This window comes from Cynoglossus semilaevis, chromosome 15, assembly GCF_000523025.1.
Source record: "Cynoglossus semilaevis isolate Cse_v1.0 chromosome 15, Cse_v1.0, whole genome shotgun sequence".
In the NCBI taxonomy this organism is placed as follows: Eukaryota; Metazoa; Chordata; class Actinopteri; order Pleuronectiformes; family Cynoglossidae; genus Cynoglossus; species Cynoglossus semilaevis.
In genome coordinates this window covers 604,790-622,080 of record NC_024321.1, presented here as the reverse complement: position 1 = coordinate 622,080, position 17,291 = coordinate 604,790, and the positions used below count along the sequence as shown (strand labels likewise).

Here is a 17,291-nt window from a genome sequence, read left to right as displayed (position 1 = left end):
AGCAGGAGAAAAGTGCCGCGGCTGTTCACTAAATGACAGAGTAGGGCGGCAGGCGTTGGGGTTCACAACAACCTGACCTCGGTGTTGTTGTAAGAAACAATAGAAGAATGAGAGCAATCAGCTTTTTTTTCCCCACTGTTCGCCGGCAGCATCGGTGTCATCCCGCTGACAGCACGAGTGCAGGGCTGCGCCCATTAGCTCGCCGTGCTGTTGACTGCGGAGGGAGATGATGGAGAGCTCATTGTAGTGGAACATTAGATCTTCTCTGACCTTCTTTATTCACACCTTTGTTTGTCCGACCTTGACTGAGGTGTGTAGAGTAAAACACTCCACACATTCTGAAACCATTATAATATCACACCGCCGCTTGTTATCTGTCCCCACTTATTTGACCGTTTATGCTGAAGTGTTATTATGTCTCTGCTTGTATTAGCTTTCAAATGTGTTTGTGCCTGTGTTTTCCTCTTTTGGTTTAAAAATAACAATAAAAAAAAGGGAACTAGAATCTAGTCAAAGTTGGGAGAATATACCGAGAATAGGTATCGCTTTAGCTTAGCAAACATGGTATCTTTTGCTTAAGTGTCAGATTACACTTTAATTTAGCAACAGAATGATTAGTGCTGGTTCTGTTAGCGTTCAAATGTGTTTGTGCCTGTGTTTTCCTCTTTCGGTTTTAAAATAACAACAAAAAGGGAACTAGAACCTAGTTAAACATGTGAGAATAGGTTTAGCTTTAGCTTAGCAAACGTGTTATCTTTTGCTTAAGTGTGGAACACATTAATTCAAATATAAGGTCAATCCGATTACACTTTAATTTAGCAACAGAATGATTAGCGTTGGTTCTGTTAGCGTTCAAATGTGTTTGTTCCTGTGTTTTCCTCTTTCGGTTTTAAAATAAAAAAAAAAAAAAAAAAAAAAGGAACTAGAACCTAGTTAAACATGTGAGAATAGGTTTAGCTTTTAGCTTAGCAAACAACAATTGCAGCCACAGCAGCTACTACATTAATGATGTGTTATCTTTTGCTTAAGTTTGTTTCCGTAATGAAATAAAATGTGGAAAACATTTATTCAAATATAGGGGAAATTAGATTACACTTTAATTTAGCAACAGAATGATTAGCGCTAATTAGCCAAAAAGGAAAGCAACCGGCTCCAGTTTGATGAAAATAATGAACAGCCTAAAAACATGAAGTCAAAGGCAGGTGTACTCTCAGTGCATTATTTAATTACAGAAGACATGAGACTTCAGGCATCATTATTTGGAATTCATTTATTATTTAACTGCGGACGTTCGCCTTAAACATGTTTTCGCTGTGTTTGAGACCAGAGTCACGTTTTCTCTTCCTTGACTTCTTTTTTCCCCTCACGGCTTCAGCAAGCACGCTCGAGAGCAGTACGAGAAACTCTCCACCATGCACAAGAACATGCAGAAGCTCTACGAGAGCCTCGGCAGCTACTTTGCCTTTGACCCTCACACTGTCAGCCTGGAGGAATTCTTTGGAGAACTGGCCAACTTCCGCATGCTCTTCTTGGTGAGTTGAGATTTCACAGTTTTGTTTTTTTTTTTTTTTTCCAAGCCCAGCAACTAACTTTTCAAACTGCCCCCCCCACAACAAATGCACAAGCAGAAAAATCACCGCCCACGCAGACGTACACTTACTGACACACATTTGATGTTGTAGAAACGAGAACTGCATCAGTGTTAACGCTCATCCTTCAACAGATTCTGACAGTCAGTTAAGACGTTTTTTTTTTTCGTGAAGAAATGACATGTTTTCACGGTTGACAAGAACATGTGTGAACGGTACCTTCTGAACCCCGCTGCCATACGAGCAAGAATGTTGGAAACTGTGGATATCCGGCTCCACTTTCAGTCCAACTCTGGTGCCATTCCAAGAAAATAGACACAAAACAACCTGAGCCAAAACAACAAAAAAGTGTGTAACAAGAGTGTTCTCTAAAATGGTGTTGATTTAACAAATGTCTTTCTTTGATAACCTTTAAAAAAAAGAACAACAACAACAACAACAAGCCCAACAGAGCTCAGAAAGGAAACTGTATATCTTTGAACGACTGAGCCTTGAACCAAAACTAAAAAAGAAACAACAAACCGTTTGACAAATTGAGAAATGCTAAATTCTAAAAAAATTGATGTTAGTTAGTAAGGAAGAGATACCATCATTTTTAATTACGTTTATTGGCAATACTTATTTGAAATGGATATCGATGCTTTGCGTGATTTTTTTTTCCGTTTCTACGCGATACAAATTGAATAGTTGAATTGCTACCATCAAAGGTCAAAGGTCAAAGTGGGCTCTACGACACGGAGTCGCCGCTCATTTCTGGTCAGTGGTCAAGTGGCAGGAATGGATCAGTTCAATAATACGTTACTAGGAGGTGCTAGGTAGGTAGCACAAAAGCCTGTGAGTAACTGATACTCTAGTATAAGTATTGAGTATCTCACTACTGTTAAGACCTACACGGCAGGATAAAGCACCATGTTAAATCCAGCACCAGGTTAACAAGGCCTGGAACCAGGCTTAACCACTAAGATAACCCCTTGTGTTTTCAAATTTGAATGCCTCAAAATCGACATCTTTTGCAATACTTTTGTTCTGTTGTGATTTCCAAGAGATCAAACTACTGAGAAGGAAGGATAAAAAGAGTAAAGGCAGGGTAAAAAGTGAACCCTTGCGCCTCATCTCCTGGCTACATAAGCCTGTTAAAACACGTATTTGGGCGTCCCTCATCCATCTGCGCCGTCTCTCCCAGTGTCAGGATGATGACCTGATGTCCAGGGGGCTCCGTCCGAGCCGTTCACTCTCCATTAACGTTAATAGTAAAGTCTCCTTCAGTGTGAATCCTTTTCCTCACGGTCCCCTCTGATCTTAGCTTTTTCTTTTTTCTTTTTTTTTTTTGATCAAAGAGCAGCAGTGAACAACGCAGCCCTCCCTTCAGGATTCCCGAGATGCTTATCTCTGAGACCAAATAAATTATTCTTTCAAGCAAATCGCTGCATATGAATATTTGATCATTCAAAACGTCACCACCGCGGGTGAGGTGAGGGATGGGTGAGTTAAGACGTTAATGTATTTGTATACATAAAACAATACTTTACTCACTCTTCACTCCTACAATAATGGCATTCACAAATGTTTTGGTAGATAAAGGTCGCGTCAGATATCCATCCATCCATCCATCCTTCCTCGTCCGCTTATACGTTACCGGGTCGCGGGGGTGATGGCATTCACAAATGTTTTGGTAGATGAAGGTCACGTCAGATATCCATCCATCCATCCTTCCTAGTCCGCTTATACGTTACCGGGTTGTGGGGGGGAAGAGCAGTCTCCATGACCGTCACCCAAATCACACTTCCTGTGGGTGGTGAGTCCACTGGAAGGCGCCAAACGCCCTAACCGGGATTCGATCTTGCCGGGGAGGTGAACCCTGGGGTTCCACACCAATGACAGAGACATTGCCTCTGGGCCAAAGAGCCACCGTGTCAGGGATGTCAAATACCTAAATAGAAAAGAAACTAATTAATGGCCAGATGTTAACAAATGATGACAAAAAATTAGTCAAAAACATGCTAACAACAAGCTAAAACCATGTTAGTTAAAGATGATCCGATCCAATAATAAAATAAATCTTTTTTTTTCCATCCATCCATCCATCAATCCATCCATCCATCCATCCATCCATCCATCCATCCATTAATTATAATATTATATTAATATTGAGTCATTAATACGACTCAATATCAGTACTACTGTGTAGTAATGAATTAATGGAATTCCATTATTTAGGATTAGCAGACAATAGCGTATCTTAAAGTTAAAAAAACAAACAAAAAAAAAAAACAAAGATGTACAAAGGCCAAAACAAAAAGACAAATCTAAATTACTTGAATCAAAACTGACCCAAATTTCCCTTCCAACATTTTCATTTTGGTTTGATCGTCCTTCTACCCACTAAAAGTTGCAACTGATCGGCTCCACGTGCGTTCTGCCGGCGATGGAGACATTGCGAGAGTCACTGTTTGTGTGTCCTTGGCAAGAAAGTTCATTTTGCTAACACTCCGACAGAAGGGACTCATTAAAGGTCTGCGGCTTGGGTTTCTGGAGGTCAGTGATCACCCAGGGAACACATTTAAACTAGCAGCAGCAGCAGCAGGAGAAGAAGAAGAAGTCCTCCTGTAAATCGAATAGTTCTTCGACATATTCACCTCCTCCTGCTCCTGCTGCTCTTCTTCCTCTGCCTCTCCCTCTACATTCTGTCTCCCAGCGGAACAGATGGCTAATAAACACATTTACTGCTTAAAGCTCAGCCGCTGCGGTCTTTGTAAAAGTGAAATGAAATGAAATGTAAGGGAGAGAGAGAGAGAGAGAGAGATGACTGAATTAGAGTCAGAGAATGGCAGGGCTGTCCGACCGGACCTAGATGAGATGAGAGGGAGACTGGACTGTGGATCGCACCGATACATGTACTGTGTGCAGTGTACGCGGCGGTGCTTCAGGGTCCAGGAAGAAGTGCAAACACTTTCCATGAATTATTGAAACGAAACGCACAATGCGGCTGCTCTTTGTCTGCAGTTAGACCGGTTGGCTTCGCCACATTCGCTCTTTCCAGCGAGCATGTTACGGACTGGACTCAGAACAAGACTAGTGGTAGACTGTGAAGTACATCACATCAGTCAGAGTCCAAAAACCTGAAAATAAGTACCAGTAAATGAGCTACATTGGTAACGATATTCAACAAATAAAAGTTCCCCTATTTAACGTTAGCCACAAAGAGCTAAATGTTAGCTCAGGAATAGCTAAAAGTTCCCAGAATTGGCTGATACACATACAAGTTAAACATTAAGCATAAGAGTTGGTCCAAAAAAAGCTAATGGGGAATGAGGGTACTAAATGAACATCTCTTAAAATGTCAATAATTATCACACCCAACAGCTAATGATAACCAAACATTAGCTAAACAAAAGATAGCTTAAAGTACATTTTGGCTTTTTTTTTTTTCATTTTTCTTCAATTTCATTCTAAAGATAATCAAATGTTAGCTAAATAAAGGATTGCTAAAAGTACATTTTGGCTATTTTACAAGTATTTATTGCTTAAAATGTCTATAATTATTATATCCAGTATCTGAAGTTAACCAAAAGTTAGCTAAACAAAGTTTAGCTAAAAGTACATTTTGGCTTTTTTTTTCATTTTTCTTCGATTTCCTTCTAAAGATAATCAAATGTTAGCTAAATAAAGGATTGCTAAAAGTACATTTTGGCTATTTTACAAGAAATTATTGCTTAAAATGTCTGGAATTATTACATTAAGTAGCTGAAGATAACCAAAGGTTAGCTAAACAAAGGTTAGCTAAAAGTACATTTTGACTTCTTTTTTTTTTCACTTTTCTTCAATTTCCTCCTAAAGATAACCAAATGTTAGCTAAATAAAGGATTGCTAAAAGTACATTTTGGCTATTTTACAAGTAATTCTCTCTTAAAATGTCAATTTTTATTGGATCCAGCAGCTAAAGATAACCAAGTTAGCTAAAACGTTCTAATAGGTGGCTCAAAATGGCTCAATGAAAAAAAAAAAAACGTTGACAAAAGTTAACTGAAACTCCAATGACGGCTACGTTTTTGCCCCCAAAATTTTATTTGAAAGTCTCACGTTTTGAGCCGTGCAGCTGATGAACAATAAATAAATTCATTCTGTGTGGAAGAAAACGAAGCTCAATCACTAAATCTGTGTGTGTTTTTGTGGTTCTATGTTAATGAGAGTGGCTGTTTGATCATAACTACGTTACATAATCATTTTTACAGACAAGCTGTTCATTTCAAATGAGTTTTGGCTGGCAGCATTTTCAAGTGTGCGCGCACATTATTGTCTGTGTAAGCTGAGCCGTAGCTGATGTCGGGACTAATGTGAACCGAATCTTTTGGAATTGAATTTGATTTAAGCCGTGATAGATGCGAGGCATTCAGACAACAGTCAGCTGCTTTATAACTCCAAATAAAAGTTACTCTTCTCATTTGCTCACCTCATTTCCTGCGTTTCCCCGCGAAAAAACGTCTGACTTTAGCTCTCACCACCCAGATGTTAAGTTTATATTTAGTCACTTTTTTTTTTGCTAGTTTCTGTGTTGTGAGCAAAATTATTCTATTTTTTGGGACATACTTTTTTTTTAATTTCCTCTAAATTGGCATATTTTACTTATTATTCTATTATTATTACCTGGTTTTGTGTCTTTGTTTGAGTCATTGTCCTCTTGGTTTGAAGTAGAATTGAACGTTACTTATTCTCTCTTTTCAGCTCTTCTTCACGCTCGCCTTGACTGAGCACAAATTCGATCAGACTATTTAGTTGACATTTAAGCTAACCTTCGTCCACTTGACGAGTTCTTTTCTGAAAAGTAACTTTCAAAAACCCTCTCAGACTGCTAACTAATCAATGAAAAGTTTTTTTTTTTTGTTTTTTTTTTTTGTCACCAACAAAACAAAAAACTAAAATATTATTGCATCCAGTAGCTGAAGTTAACCAAAAGTTAATTAGCACAAATTCGATCAGACTAATTAGTTGACATTTAAGCTAACCTTCGTCCACTTGACGAGTTCTTTTCTGAAAAGTAACTTTCAAAAACCCTCTCAGACTGCTAACTAATCAATGAAAAGTTTTTTTGTTTTGTTTTTTTTTTTTGTCACCAACAAAACAAAAAACTAAAATATTATTGCATCCAGTAGCTGAAGTTAACCAAAAGTTAATTAGCACAAATTCGATCAGACTAATTAGTTGACATTTAAGCTAACCTTCGTCCACTTGACGAGTTCTTTTCTGAAAAGTAACTTTCAAAAACCCTCTCAGACTGCTAACTAATCAATGAAAAGTTGTTTTTTTTGTCACCAACAAAAACGATTTGAGTGGTTTAAACCTGATAATCCAAAAAATTAAAATAAAAAAAAAACCTGGACTGCTTGAGTTAAAAGCACTTAGCGCTGTCGTCGTTTTCGTGTCGAGGGACACTAAAATATGCGTCTCTGATTAGTTCATATATTTATAATCCACTATTGGTAAAATTATCGTTGTCGATTTTTGACGATGGAGTCGCCTAAAATTTTCATAGAGGAAAATCAGGGAATCGCACACAAGCAGGCGTCAGAAGAACGATCAGGAGTCGAAAAAGAACGTGTGCGGTGGTTCTCAATTATGCCCCCTTGAGGACAGAAATGTTTTCACGCCCGCCCCACCTTACAAATTAAAATACTATTGAGAACCTGATCCCATGTATATTCTTATCTGTACAAACCACTGTATGAGTTGCTGCCACCTAGTGACTGGAGGACCATTATCTTCCAAGCATTACAGTAGTGGTACACTTACGTCCAGCCTTTTCCCCCCATCTGGCCCCCTCAGGGGGTCACGCCCCACTATTTGAGAAGTACTACCTTAGACCTGACTGTCTGTAGCAAACCGAAGCCCAGATAAACATTTTACTGTTTCACCAAGAGCATCAAAAAACACTTGTTGTGTAAACGTCAAGGGTAAATTCGATCTCCAGGACATGTCACAACAGGCTGCTGTTAATTTCTCACCCGGATTTTCAATACGTCCGTACACATCACGCCACAAAGGAAAATTTTTTTTTGCCTTCTCTCTCGTCGTACCCCTTCGTTTTCCCCTCCTTTCCCCCCATGTCATCGTCTCATTGCCCTTGTCATCTAAGAGAGGGCGACGGCGACGACGAAGCCTCGTGTCTTCAGACCAAAGCTCCCTCTATTGACTGTCCATGACGAGCTTCATTTTTCCTCCTCGTTCCTCCTTCTGACGATCCTCTTAATCTTTCAGTCTTAGCTGCCGACGTAACACACACACACACACCAGGACCACAGGGGCATTTGACAGAGGGTTCAACTGTCACAGCTTATTATATCAGAGCACAGATGGGGCCGTGCCTTCACTTCCTGTTACACACACTCACTTCACACATGCCCAAACACACACACATACACACACACACACACAGGCGACAGCACAGATGAGCAGAAGATGCTCATGGATTCGAACATTCAAACACGGGCAAACTAAGGCCCGCGGCCCGGATGCGGCCCGTTTAGCTTTTTAATCCGCCCCCCGCCCCAAAAAAAACTTTTCCTAATTATATAATTTATTTCTATTATTATTATATGTCTGCCTTTCCCCTGCAATACCCTTGTTTCCCCAATAGATGGCGGGGAAAATTATGTGCATTTTCTACAATTTTTCAGAAGTTAGTTAGCTGCTAAGCTAAGTTACTGTTTTATATCAGCTTTATTTTTATTTTTTTTTTCAAAGTCTTACATTTTCCCTAATGGAATCTAAGCCGTATCAAAGAGGGATTAAAGGTACTTTTATCTTGGTATTATTCGCAATCTTCTATATCAATGTTTAGCTTGATACACTGCCTGGCCAAAAAAAAAAAGTCGCCACCAAAAAAAAGGGGTCATACACTCTAATACTTCGTTTGACCACCTTTAGCTTTGATTACATCACGCATTCGCTGTGGCATTGTTTCGATAAGCTTCTGCGACGTCACAAGATTTATTTCCATCCGGTGTTGCATTCATTTTTCACCAAGATCTTGCATTGATGATGGTAGAGTCTGACCGCTGCGCAAAGCCTTCTCCAGCACATCCCAAAGATTCTCAATGGGGTTAAGGTCTGGACTCTGTGGTGGCCACAATCCATGTGTGAAAATGATGTCTCATGCTCCGCGAACCAGTCTTTTACAATTTGATCCCGATGAATCCCGGCATTGTCATCTTGGAATATGCCCGTGCCATCAGGGAAAGAAAAAAATCCATTGATGGAATAACCTGGTCATTCAGTATATTCAGGTAGTCAGCTGACCTCATTCTTTGAGCACATACTGTTGCTGAACCTAGACCTGACCAACTGCAGCAACCCCCAGATCATAACACTGCCCCCACAGGCTTGTACAGTAGGCACTAGGCATGATGGGTGCATCACTTTATCTGCCTCTCTTCTTACCCTCATGCGCCCATCATGATGGGTCCCCACTATCCTTCCAGTTTTTAAGAATGCGTTGGACGGTTCTTAACGCAATTTTAGTAGTTTCTGCAATCTCCTTAGATGTTTTCTCTGATTGAGTTGACCCTTCCCTCAAACAGACTAACATCTTTTCCACGACCACGGGATGTGTCTTTCGACATGGTTGTTTAGGAAATGACAAGCAACTCATTGCACCAGTTGGGGTTAAATAACTTGTTGCCAGATGAAAGATAATCGTCCATGCAGTAATTATCCAACAGGAGGCTCACACTTATTTATCAACTTGTCTTTTGGCCAGGCAGCTCTCTTTCACTGCTGTGGTTTTCCAACAGGTTTAAGCTTGGGGTTAAATTCTGTTATTTGCTTTTTGGAGGTTTTTCTTCCAGGGTCTATCAAGTTAGTTTGGTAGAATAGAGGCCAAGTTTTATTTAACTTTAGGTCTGAGAAACAATGAACCTCATTGGAGTTTATTGTCTGTGTTTGTTCAATTGAGAGTTACTCTATGATTTAGGACTATGGTGCTTTTTTTATGTATATAAAGATAAGTGTAATATCAGTTTTTATGAGCTTTTGGGGTATATATTTTTTTAAAGGCAAAAAGGGATATTTGTCTGAGTTTTAGTTGTTTTGCAGTTTATTGTCTACTTTGACATTTTTTATGTGGTTTGGTTTTATACTTTATTATCAAATTTCTGAGCTTAGTTTTATACTTTATAATCTATTTTTTATGAATTCTTAGCTTGGTTTTTTGTTTTTTTTTATTGATTTCTGACTTGTTCTTTGGAGATTATTAGCTTGATCTAGAAGCTCTTTGACAAGGCTGTACTGCAGGGGTTCCCAAACCCTGGTCTGGGGACTGACCCCGGTCCGTAGGTCATTTGGTACCAGGCTGCAGTGTTCAGTTCAGTTTTACTAATTTACTTCATTCAAAAGGTATCCAGTCATATCCCTTTAGTTTTTTTCCCCTTCAAAGATAACCTGTCAATGTTTCAAAACAACAGGTCATTCAGACTCTGATACTCACAGAAGAAAGACTAAAATATGTTTTATTTTGGAAAATGTAATAATCCTTCAATGAAGGCACGGTATTACCAGTTCGTAAAAACGGCTGATACCGTCCAATGGGTCCTCGGTACAAAAATAATATGATTGTTCCTGTCAGGTTCCGCAGTTAGCGCTAACGGATAAGCAGACAATTTTGCCTCCTAAAGGTCACATTGTTGCCTTTTCATCCTCTTTGTTGGCACAAAAACAGTGTCACATTCATAAAGGCCACTGATTATCAGTGTTTTCTGACTCTTCTGTGTTTTTTTTTTGTTTTTTCCGTCGGTGTTGCTCTGGGTCGTGCAGGGACAAAGGCTTGACATTTGCCCCCCCCCTCCGGTCTGTCCTGTCTGTTGTCTCTAGTTACTGTCGTCTGTTGTCACTTTCACTACACATCTGTATGTTTTGTTGTTGTTTTTTTTCATTTGAGTGAGTAGGTTAAACTCTCACATAGACGACGCGCTGAAACAACAGGCTCTTGTAAAAAAAACAAAAAAATAAAAAATAAAATAAGCCAAAGATGAAGGTTACTTTACGGTATAACGAGAAATGTTAAAGATGTTCAAAAAAAAAAAAAAAAAAGGCTAGCCCAGGCATGGGCAAACTAAGGCCTGGGGGCCAGATGCGGCCCGTTCAGCTTTGTAAATTTGTCCAAATTTTACAATTGGTTTGTACTGTGATTTAAATTTTCCCTGCAATGGCCACGTTTTCCCAATAGATGGCGTAGAAAATGATAAAAAGCCTTTTAGCATTTTAGCCTTTATGCACTACTTTCACGTCTTTTATCTTAGTTCACACGAACGCTCTACTTTCACATCTTTTATCTTAGTTCACACGAACGCTCCGTCTATCTGCTCCTGAACTGGCCCCCTTGTCAAATTTTAGGAGCTGGGCTAGCCAAAGTCAATCATTTATCCAAGAATAGGCAAGGAAAACAGGGAAAGAAGCTAATATACACAAACCAACTCTACAAATATGCAAAAAACCATATAAGCCAAACCTATTATTAACTAATTCAGATTGATTGGCTAACACCTAGCCAAGTAGATGTGTGCCTTTTAATGAGTAAATAAAGTGTTTGGTTAGCGGCCTTGCTAACAGCTACATTTTTGTCCCTGATTTATAAGAGTTTCTTGGTGATGAAACAAAGTCCTTGTCTGTATATTACAGAAAAACATGTTGAAGGAGCAGCAGAGCTGTTGATTTCTGCAGCTGATCTCAAACTATCAAACTCTTCTCTCGGAGTGAGAAATGTGCTGATGGCACTGATGGCGCCGCTAGTGCTTCTGCCGCGGCTGTGTTAAAACTGTCTACACTGAAGCATCCACACTTGAAAGGCAGATTCACATTCAATTTTTTTTTTCTTTTTTCTCATCTCTCTCACTCTCTCCGTGTGTGTGCGCGGCTCGTCTTCAGGAAGCCGTGAAGGAAAACCACAAGAAGAGAGAGATGGAGGAGAAGATCAAGAGAGCCAAGCTGGCAAAGGAGAAGGCTGAGCGGGAGAAGCAGGAGCGCCAGCAGAAGAAGAAGCAGTTGATTGACATGAACAAAGGTAAGAAGGACGCTTTTTAACATTGAAGCCACACAGAAGGAGACAAGGAGGAGCAAAGGGGGGAGGAGAAGGAGAGGAGCTGGGATTGTGGTTGGAATAGATTAGATGGATATGGATGAGTTACAAAAGTAAGACTTGGAGACTGGATTTACAGCTGTATTGTTTCGCACCCGCGAAATGTCCTTTGTCTTGTTCCAAGTGTTTATCTGTTACATGTCAGACAATCAAGATTGTTGGAAGGATTGAGACGTGCGAGCTCAAAGGGAAATTAAATACACACAAAACACACACACAAAAAACAGATTTGGTTCAGTTCAAAATGAGCTCAAAGTTTTCCAGCAACAAACAGATTTGGTTCATTTCAAAATGAGCTCAAAGTTTTCCAGCAGTCAGTTAGACTTGAAGAAGCCTCTTGGATGAAGAGGTAAAAAGTCAGCCATACGTTTTAAATACCGTAATTTCCGGACTATAAGCCGCCACTTTTTTCGGAACCCTCTGAACCCTGCTAATGCGGCTAATTTATGGATTTTTTTTTCTTTAATGGGCTAACGAAGTTCGTACCGCTAGCGATAAAAAAGTATTCATTTAATTAAAAGTGAAAAAAAAAAAATTTTCTGTGTAAATATCCCATGTTTCAACGTGGAATCCAAGTGCGGCCTATATATGTACAATTTCTTTTTTTTTTTAAATTAAGTGGGTGCAGCTTATATTCAGGTGCGCTCAATAGTCCGGAAATTATGGTAATGTTGGCTGAAATAATATAAAATGTGTTATATGGCGGAAAGATTCAGAAAGCCCAGTGGGCCATATCTGGTCCAGGAGCCATAGTTTGCCCATGTCTAATCCAGAAGCTATGCTTTGGTATCTATTATTTATGCTAACAGTAGCGCTTTAGATTTTGATGTTTATGAAAATGTACCTTTTTGCAACCGTTTGCCTCTACCTCAGCTAATAACTAGCAAGGAAAGTTTTGTGCACAATTTATTAGGTATGGCTCGGCACGATACTCAGGATTGGTATCGAGCCATAATTGGTCAAATTTTCAGGATAGAACATCCATTTATCCATTTTTGTACGCTTAGCCGTTACTGGGTCGCGGGGGCAGCAGTCTCCACGACCGCCACCCAAATCGCACCGTACCGTACCAACCCCCATGAACCTTCCTGCGGGTGGTGAGTCCACTGGAAGGTACCAACCGCCCTAAACCGGGATTTGATCTTGCCCAGGAGGTGAACCCTGGGGTTCCACACCCATGACAGAGACATTGCCTCCTGGCCAAAGAGCCACCAGGATATAACATAAAAAGAAAAAAAATACCCATAGCTCTTTGTGGCACGGTGGAGGAGAAAAGAAGGTATCGGATTGTATATTGGTATCGGCATGTATTCCAAGCTGCAGTATCGATATCGGACATGAAAAAGTTGCATTGATCCCTTCTGTTTGTCTCCCGGTTACAACCTGAATGAGTAAAACTGCTCCTTACGTCCCACAGTGGCGTGTATCGATCGTGAAGTGACATATCGGTACCAGTCCGGGTTCTTGTTTGTCGTTACGCCACTCGGTTCTGAGGGATCTGGAGGAGCTTCTACAGGCGGCTGCCGTTCCCTTTTTTTTTTTTTTTTTTTTTTTTTGTCCATTTCCTTGACAAACAGAGTGGGATTTTTTCCCACATCTCACCAGCTTCTAAATGTCAGCAGCCAAGGCCTTTTCTCTCTGCGTCTTTCCGTGTTTGTGCGTGCGCGCGCGGGTGCGTGTGCGTCTATGACACTCAGACAGACTCTGCTCAGTATTCTACAAACTCTCCAGGATAATTGATGCATGCTTCTTCTCCTCTCTCCTCTTTTCTCTGAGCGCTGACCTCTTTGAAAAGCCAGGCTTTTAATAATCCAACGTCTCTGAGCTGAAGGAGGCCGTCTAACCTTCTCTCTGTCTTCTCCCTTTCTTTTCTTTTTTTTTCCTGGGTAACCAGATGGAGGAGTAGGTATGATAATAAATATTTCTGCCAGAGCAGATTTTGATCTGGGTTTGTGGAGGCTGTAATGTGAGTTTTATGAATAAAAGATGAGGAGGACACGGAGCACGTCGCCTGCAGCGGACGCACACATCAGGGATTGTCCTCCAGTCTCTGATGAGCTTGTTGGACTGTTGAGATCAGACTGACCTTGTTCAGTTGTTGCATCTACAGCTGATGTTTTTATATCAGCCGCTGCGGGTCTTTACCTGCTCTGACAGTTTCGCACGCTCCTAACGTGGAAACTTTAGCCTGCTGTCTCCGACCAGGCAAACGGAGAGGGAAGCCATTTCGACGCTAACTTTTTTGGGTTTTTTTTTTTAGCAATTTTGGGTGACGTTTTAGCAACCTAGCTTTGTTGATGGACGTTTTTTTTCATTCTACTTCTATTTAAATCTTGATTATTTTGCACTTGAAGCTCTTTTATTCGCACTTTTAAATATCCCTATAGCTGTTTTTTTATATAAATGCAGGGCTTTTTTTTTTTGCTACTTCTATTTAAATCTTGATTATTTCGCACTTGAAGCTCTTTTATTTGCACTTTTAAATATCCCTTTAGCTGTTTTTTTATATAAACACAGGGCTTTTTTTTTTAGTTGGGATTTTTGTTGTTGTTTTGATGGCTTGGCTATGCTATAGCTAGTTTCATTAATTGATTCTAGTTGTGGGGAAAAGGTCTATATTTAACAATCTCTTATCTTATCTCCATATCTTTTAGGATGCATCTATGTTTGGTTATTAGCTACTTTACAATAGTTGTTTAATTTATATTTTTAAACGTTATTTGGCTTTATTTTGGCTAATTATTGTTAGCGTTAGGCTAGAATAGTTAGCTTACTTATGCTAAATTTAAGCACTTACGCAATATTACCGGCTTTAGCTGCTGTTTTTAAGCGGTCATGTTATATTAAGGCTTTTGTCGTGTCTTTTAGCTACAACTGGTGTAAAACAGCTGTTTTTACTGTTGTTAGCACACTTTTTACCGAAGTAAGCATTTTTGCCTACATTACTCTCATATAATTTTGCTAAAGATTTTAGTTACACTGCATGAGGGGATGAATCTGTTGTTACCGTCACTGTTTTAATCAGATTCCATAGAAACAGCTGTGAGTAACATATGTCGGTTGTTTAATCGCAGTTATTTACAGCGCACTCCTTCATTTTTAATCGTTTTATGGATTTTCCAATTTCATTGTTAAACAGCCCCCTCTGACAGATCACTCTTCTGTGATTAACTTTTTTTTTAATATATATATAAAAAAACAGACCTTTTGTTCATTCATTTGACAAATTGTCGGTTAATCCTCTTCACAGAGATGAAGAGCGAGTGAGTGATTTAATGAGAATTTAATTCATTTAGCTTTAGCCGACCAGCGCCAGGGCAAAGGGAGGAAAAAAAAGAGACGTGAAGTATAATTTCCCAGAGCGGATGTTAGAACATGACCCACAGATTGAACCACTGCAGAACTGAACCTCTGGTTCTGTGGTTGATGGTTACAAATCCCGAGTGTTAATCCTCATTTTCTAAGCCACCTCCCTTGCTTTAATTTTCTCAGAGTGGATTTTTCATCCGTCATCTTTAAATGAACAGATGTTTGGTTTATAGATTGCTGTCTTTTAAGTAAAATATATATATATATTTTACACATGTTAAATAATTCCATGAGCCTATGGGATCAAATTTAGATTTAATTGTCTTTAACCCACAGCTTTGTAAGCCCTTAAAAATAATTCTGATTTTAATTTTAAATTTTTGTTTGTTTTATCCACATTTTGTACAGTAATTTTGTTACGTTACAGTTTCCGAGTTCACTTTTATTTTTTATTTTTTAACATGTATTTATTTATACACAGTATAAATGTTAAATGCACTAAAAGTTCAATGCAGAAAAAAAAATATGGACAAGATTTTTTTAGTCAATCCTATTTGGGCTCATAGAATGACTTAAAATATATCCTTTCACGGTGAGTCTAGTTGGGATATTTTTAATGTGCACAGCCGAGATTCCAACGGTGGTTCATAAAAAAAAAAAGCTGCTGTAAAACTTGCAGGCTGCAGTCAATATGCTTTCACACTTGATATTTCTCAGGTTGGTAATAGACGTGTTTTTCACAGCACTAATGGGGAAGACTCTCGTTACACAAGCTGCTTCAATTATTCAAAGTAAACTCTATAAAAGTAGGTCTGAGAGAAGCTGCAAAAAAAAAAAAAAAAAAAAAAAATCCCGGATAAACCCGAAAACTCACCACTGTTTCCCTGTGATCCGCAGAAGAGCCTGAAGTAAAAAAGTTTATCGAGGTTTGTTGTATTTGTCTCTTCCTCCGAGCCAACTACTTGAAGTTGAAGTCTGTGAGGAAGTCGAACCGTAGAGTCTTTAAAAAAAAAGTTTAAAAACCTCCTTTCCAGGTCAAATTGAAGAACTTACAGAGATTATTTTTTAAAGACCCTTTTTGAACTGTACACAGTAGGAATAGTTAGCCAGCAGTCGCCTTTCTAAAAGTTTTTTTTTTTTTTTTTGTTTCACTTACTACTCTATATATTAAAAAACAAAAAACATCACTCAAGGACCTAATTCATTCACTCAGAAACTGATCCAAGATGTTCACCATCCGCTGCCCTTATTTTAATCATATAAAAAAAAGTTTTCAAATACAAAAGTGAGCTTTTCCAGTTTGGACAGGCTTAGCTTTTTTTTTTTTTTTTTGCAATCTTGACCATGAAATTTGGACTAATATTGAACCGATACCTACACTTAGATATGATAAATTTGTTGCCACATCAGTCGGCTCAAATTTAGCCCTGGTGTTTTTTTATCACACGGTTGCTCCACAGCCTCTTCACCTAAACGGTGTCATGCGTTAATATTGTTGCGGGCTGAGCTGAATTGACATGTTTTGGTGGAGTGCTGCTGACAGGCTGCGGCTGGCAGAGGAACGTCAGGAATGTCAGGAGTGACAGTGGCGCATATTTGGATTGATGGCTCGGTGTGACAGTGACAGTGACAACGGAAAACCTCTGTGCTGCAGCTGCTGGGTACCTGTGTCTCGGCCTGCGGCGGCAGAGGTGATGGCAGACAGGCGTGGACAGGAGGAGGGTTGGACGGGGTTCACTTTCTACATCTGTAACTGGTTCAACCGGAGAGGAGAAACCACTCAGGTGGTTGATGAGATAATAAGGACGTAGATGGAAGACCAGACTGTTTAAAACCATTCTTAATCATCATTTTCTTGTAATGTTTGCTCCTTTTTTAACAAAGTCCCACAAATTAGTGATAATAATTGAGTCCTTTATTCATTCCCAATGGGGACATTTACAGTGTGAGCCTTTGCAACCCGCAAGCTGCCATTACAGCTCGAACCCATGACCTTTTGCGTGTAAGGCAGATGTCTAAGGCAGATGTGATAATTGCAAATACGTACAAACCTAATAGTAATTAATTAGGGCATGGGCAAACTAAGGCCCGGGGCCGGATGCGGCCCGTTCAGCTTTTTAATCCGGCCCGCCAAACTTACACTCACCATACCTTAAACCAAATTATATAATTATCATTATCATTATACTTCTGCCTTTTCCCTGCAATACCCACGTTTCCCCCAATAGATGGTGTAGAAAATGATAAAAGCACTTTAGCATTTTAGC

The 17,291-nt window shown here is 39.5% G+C and overlaps 1 protein-coding gene across 1 annotated transcript in view; it reads left to right on the top strand.

Moving 5' to 3' along the window:
- The window catches only part of diaph2 (diaphanous-related formin 2), a 443,473-nt gene that overhangs the window by 363,949 nt on the left and 62,233 nt on the right, over positions 1 to 17,291 (top strand). The window contains exon 27 of the mRNA XM_025063481.1: positions 11,505 to 11,640. Coding sequence (XP_024919249.1) covers positions 11,505 to 11,640 — 136 coding nt within the window. The remainder of the gene's footprint in view (positions 1 to 11,504; positions 11,641 to 17,291) is intronic.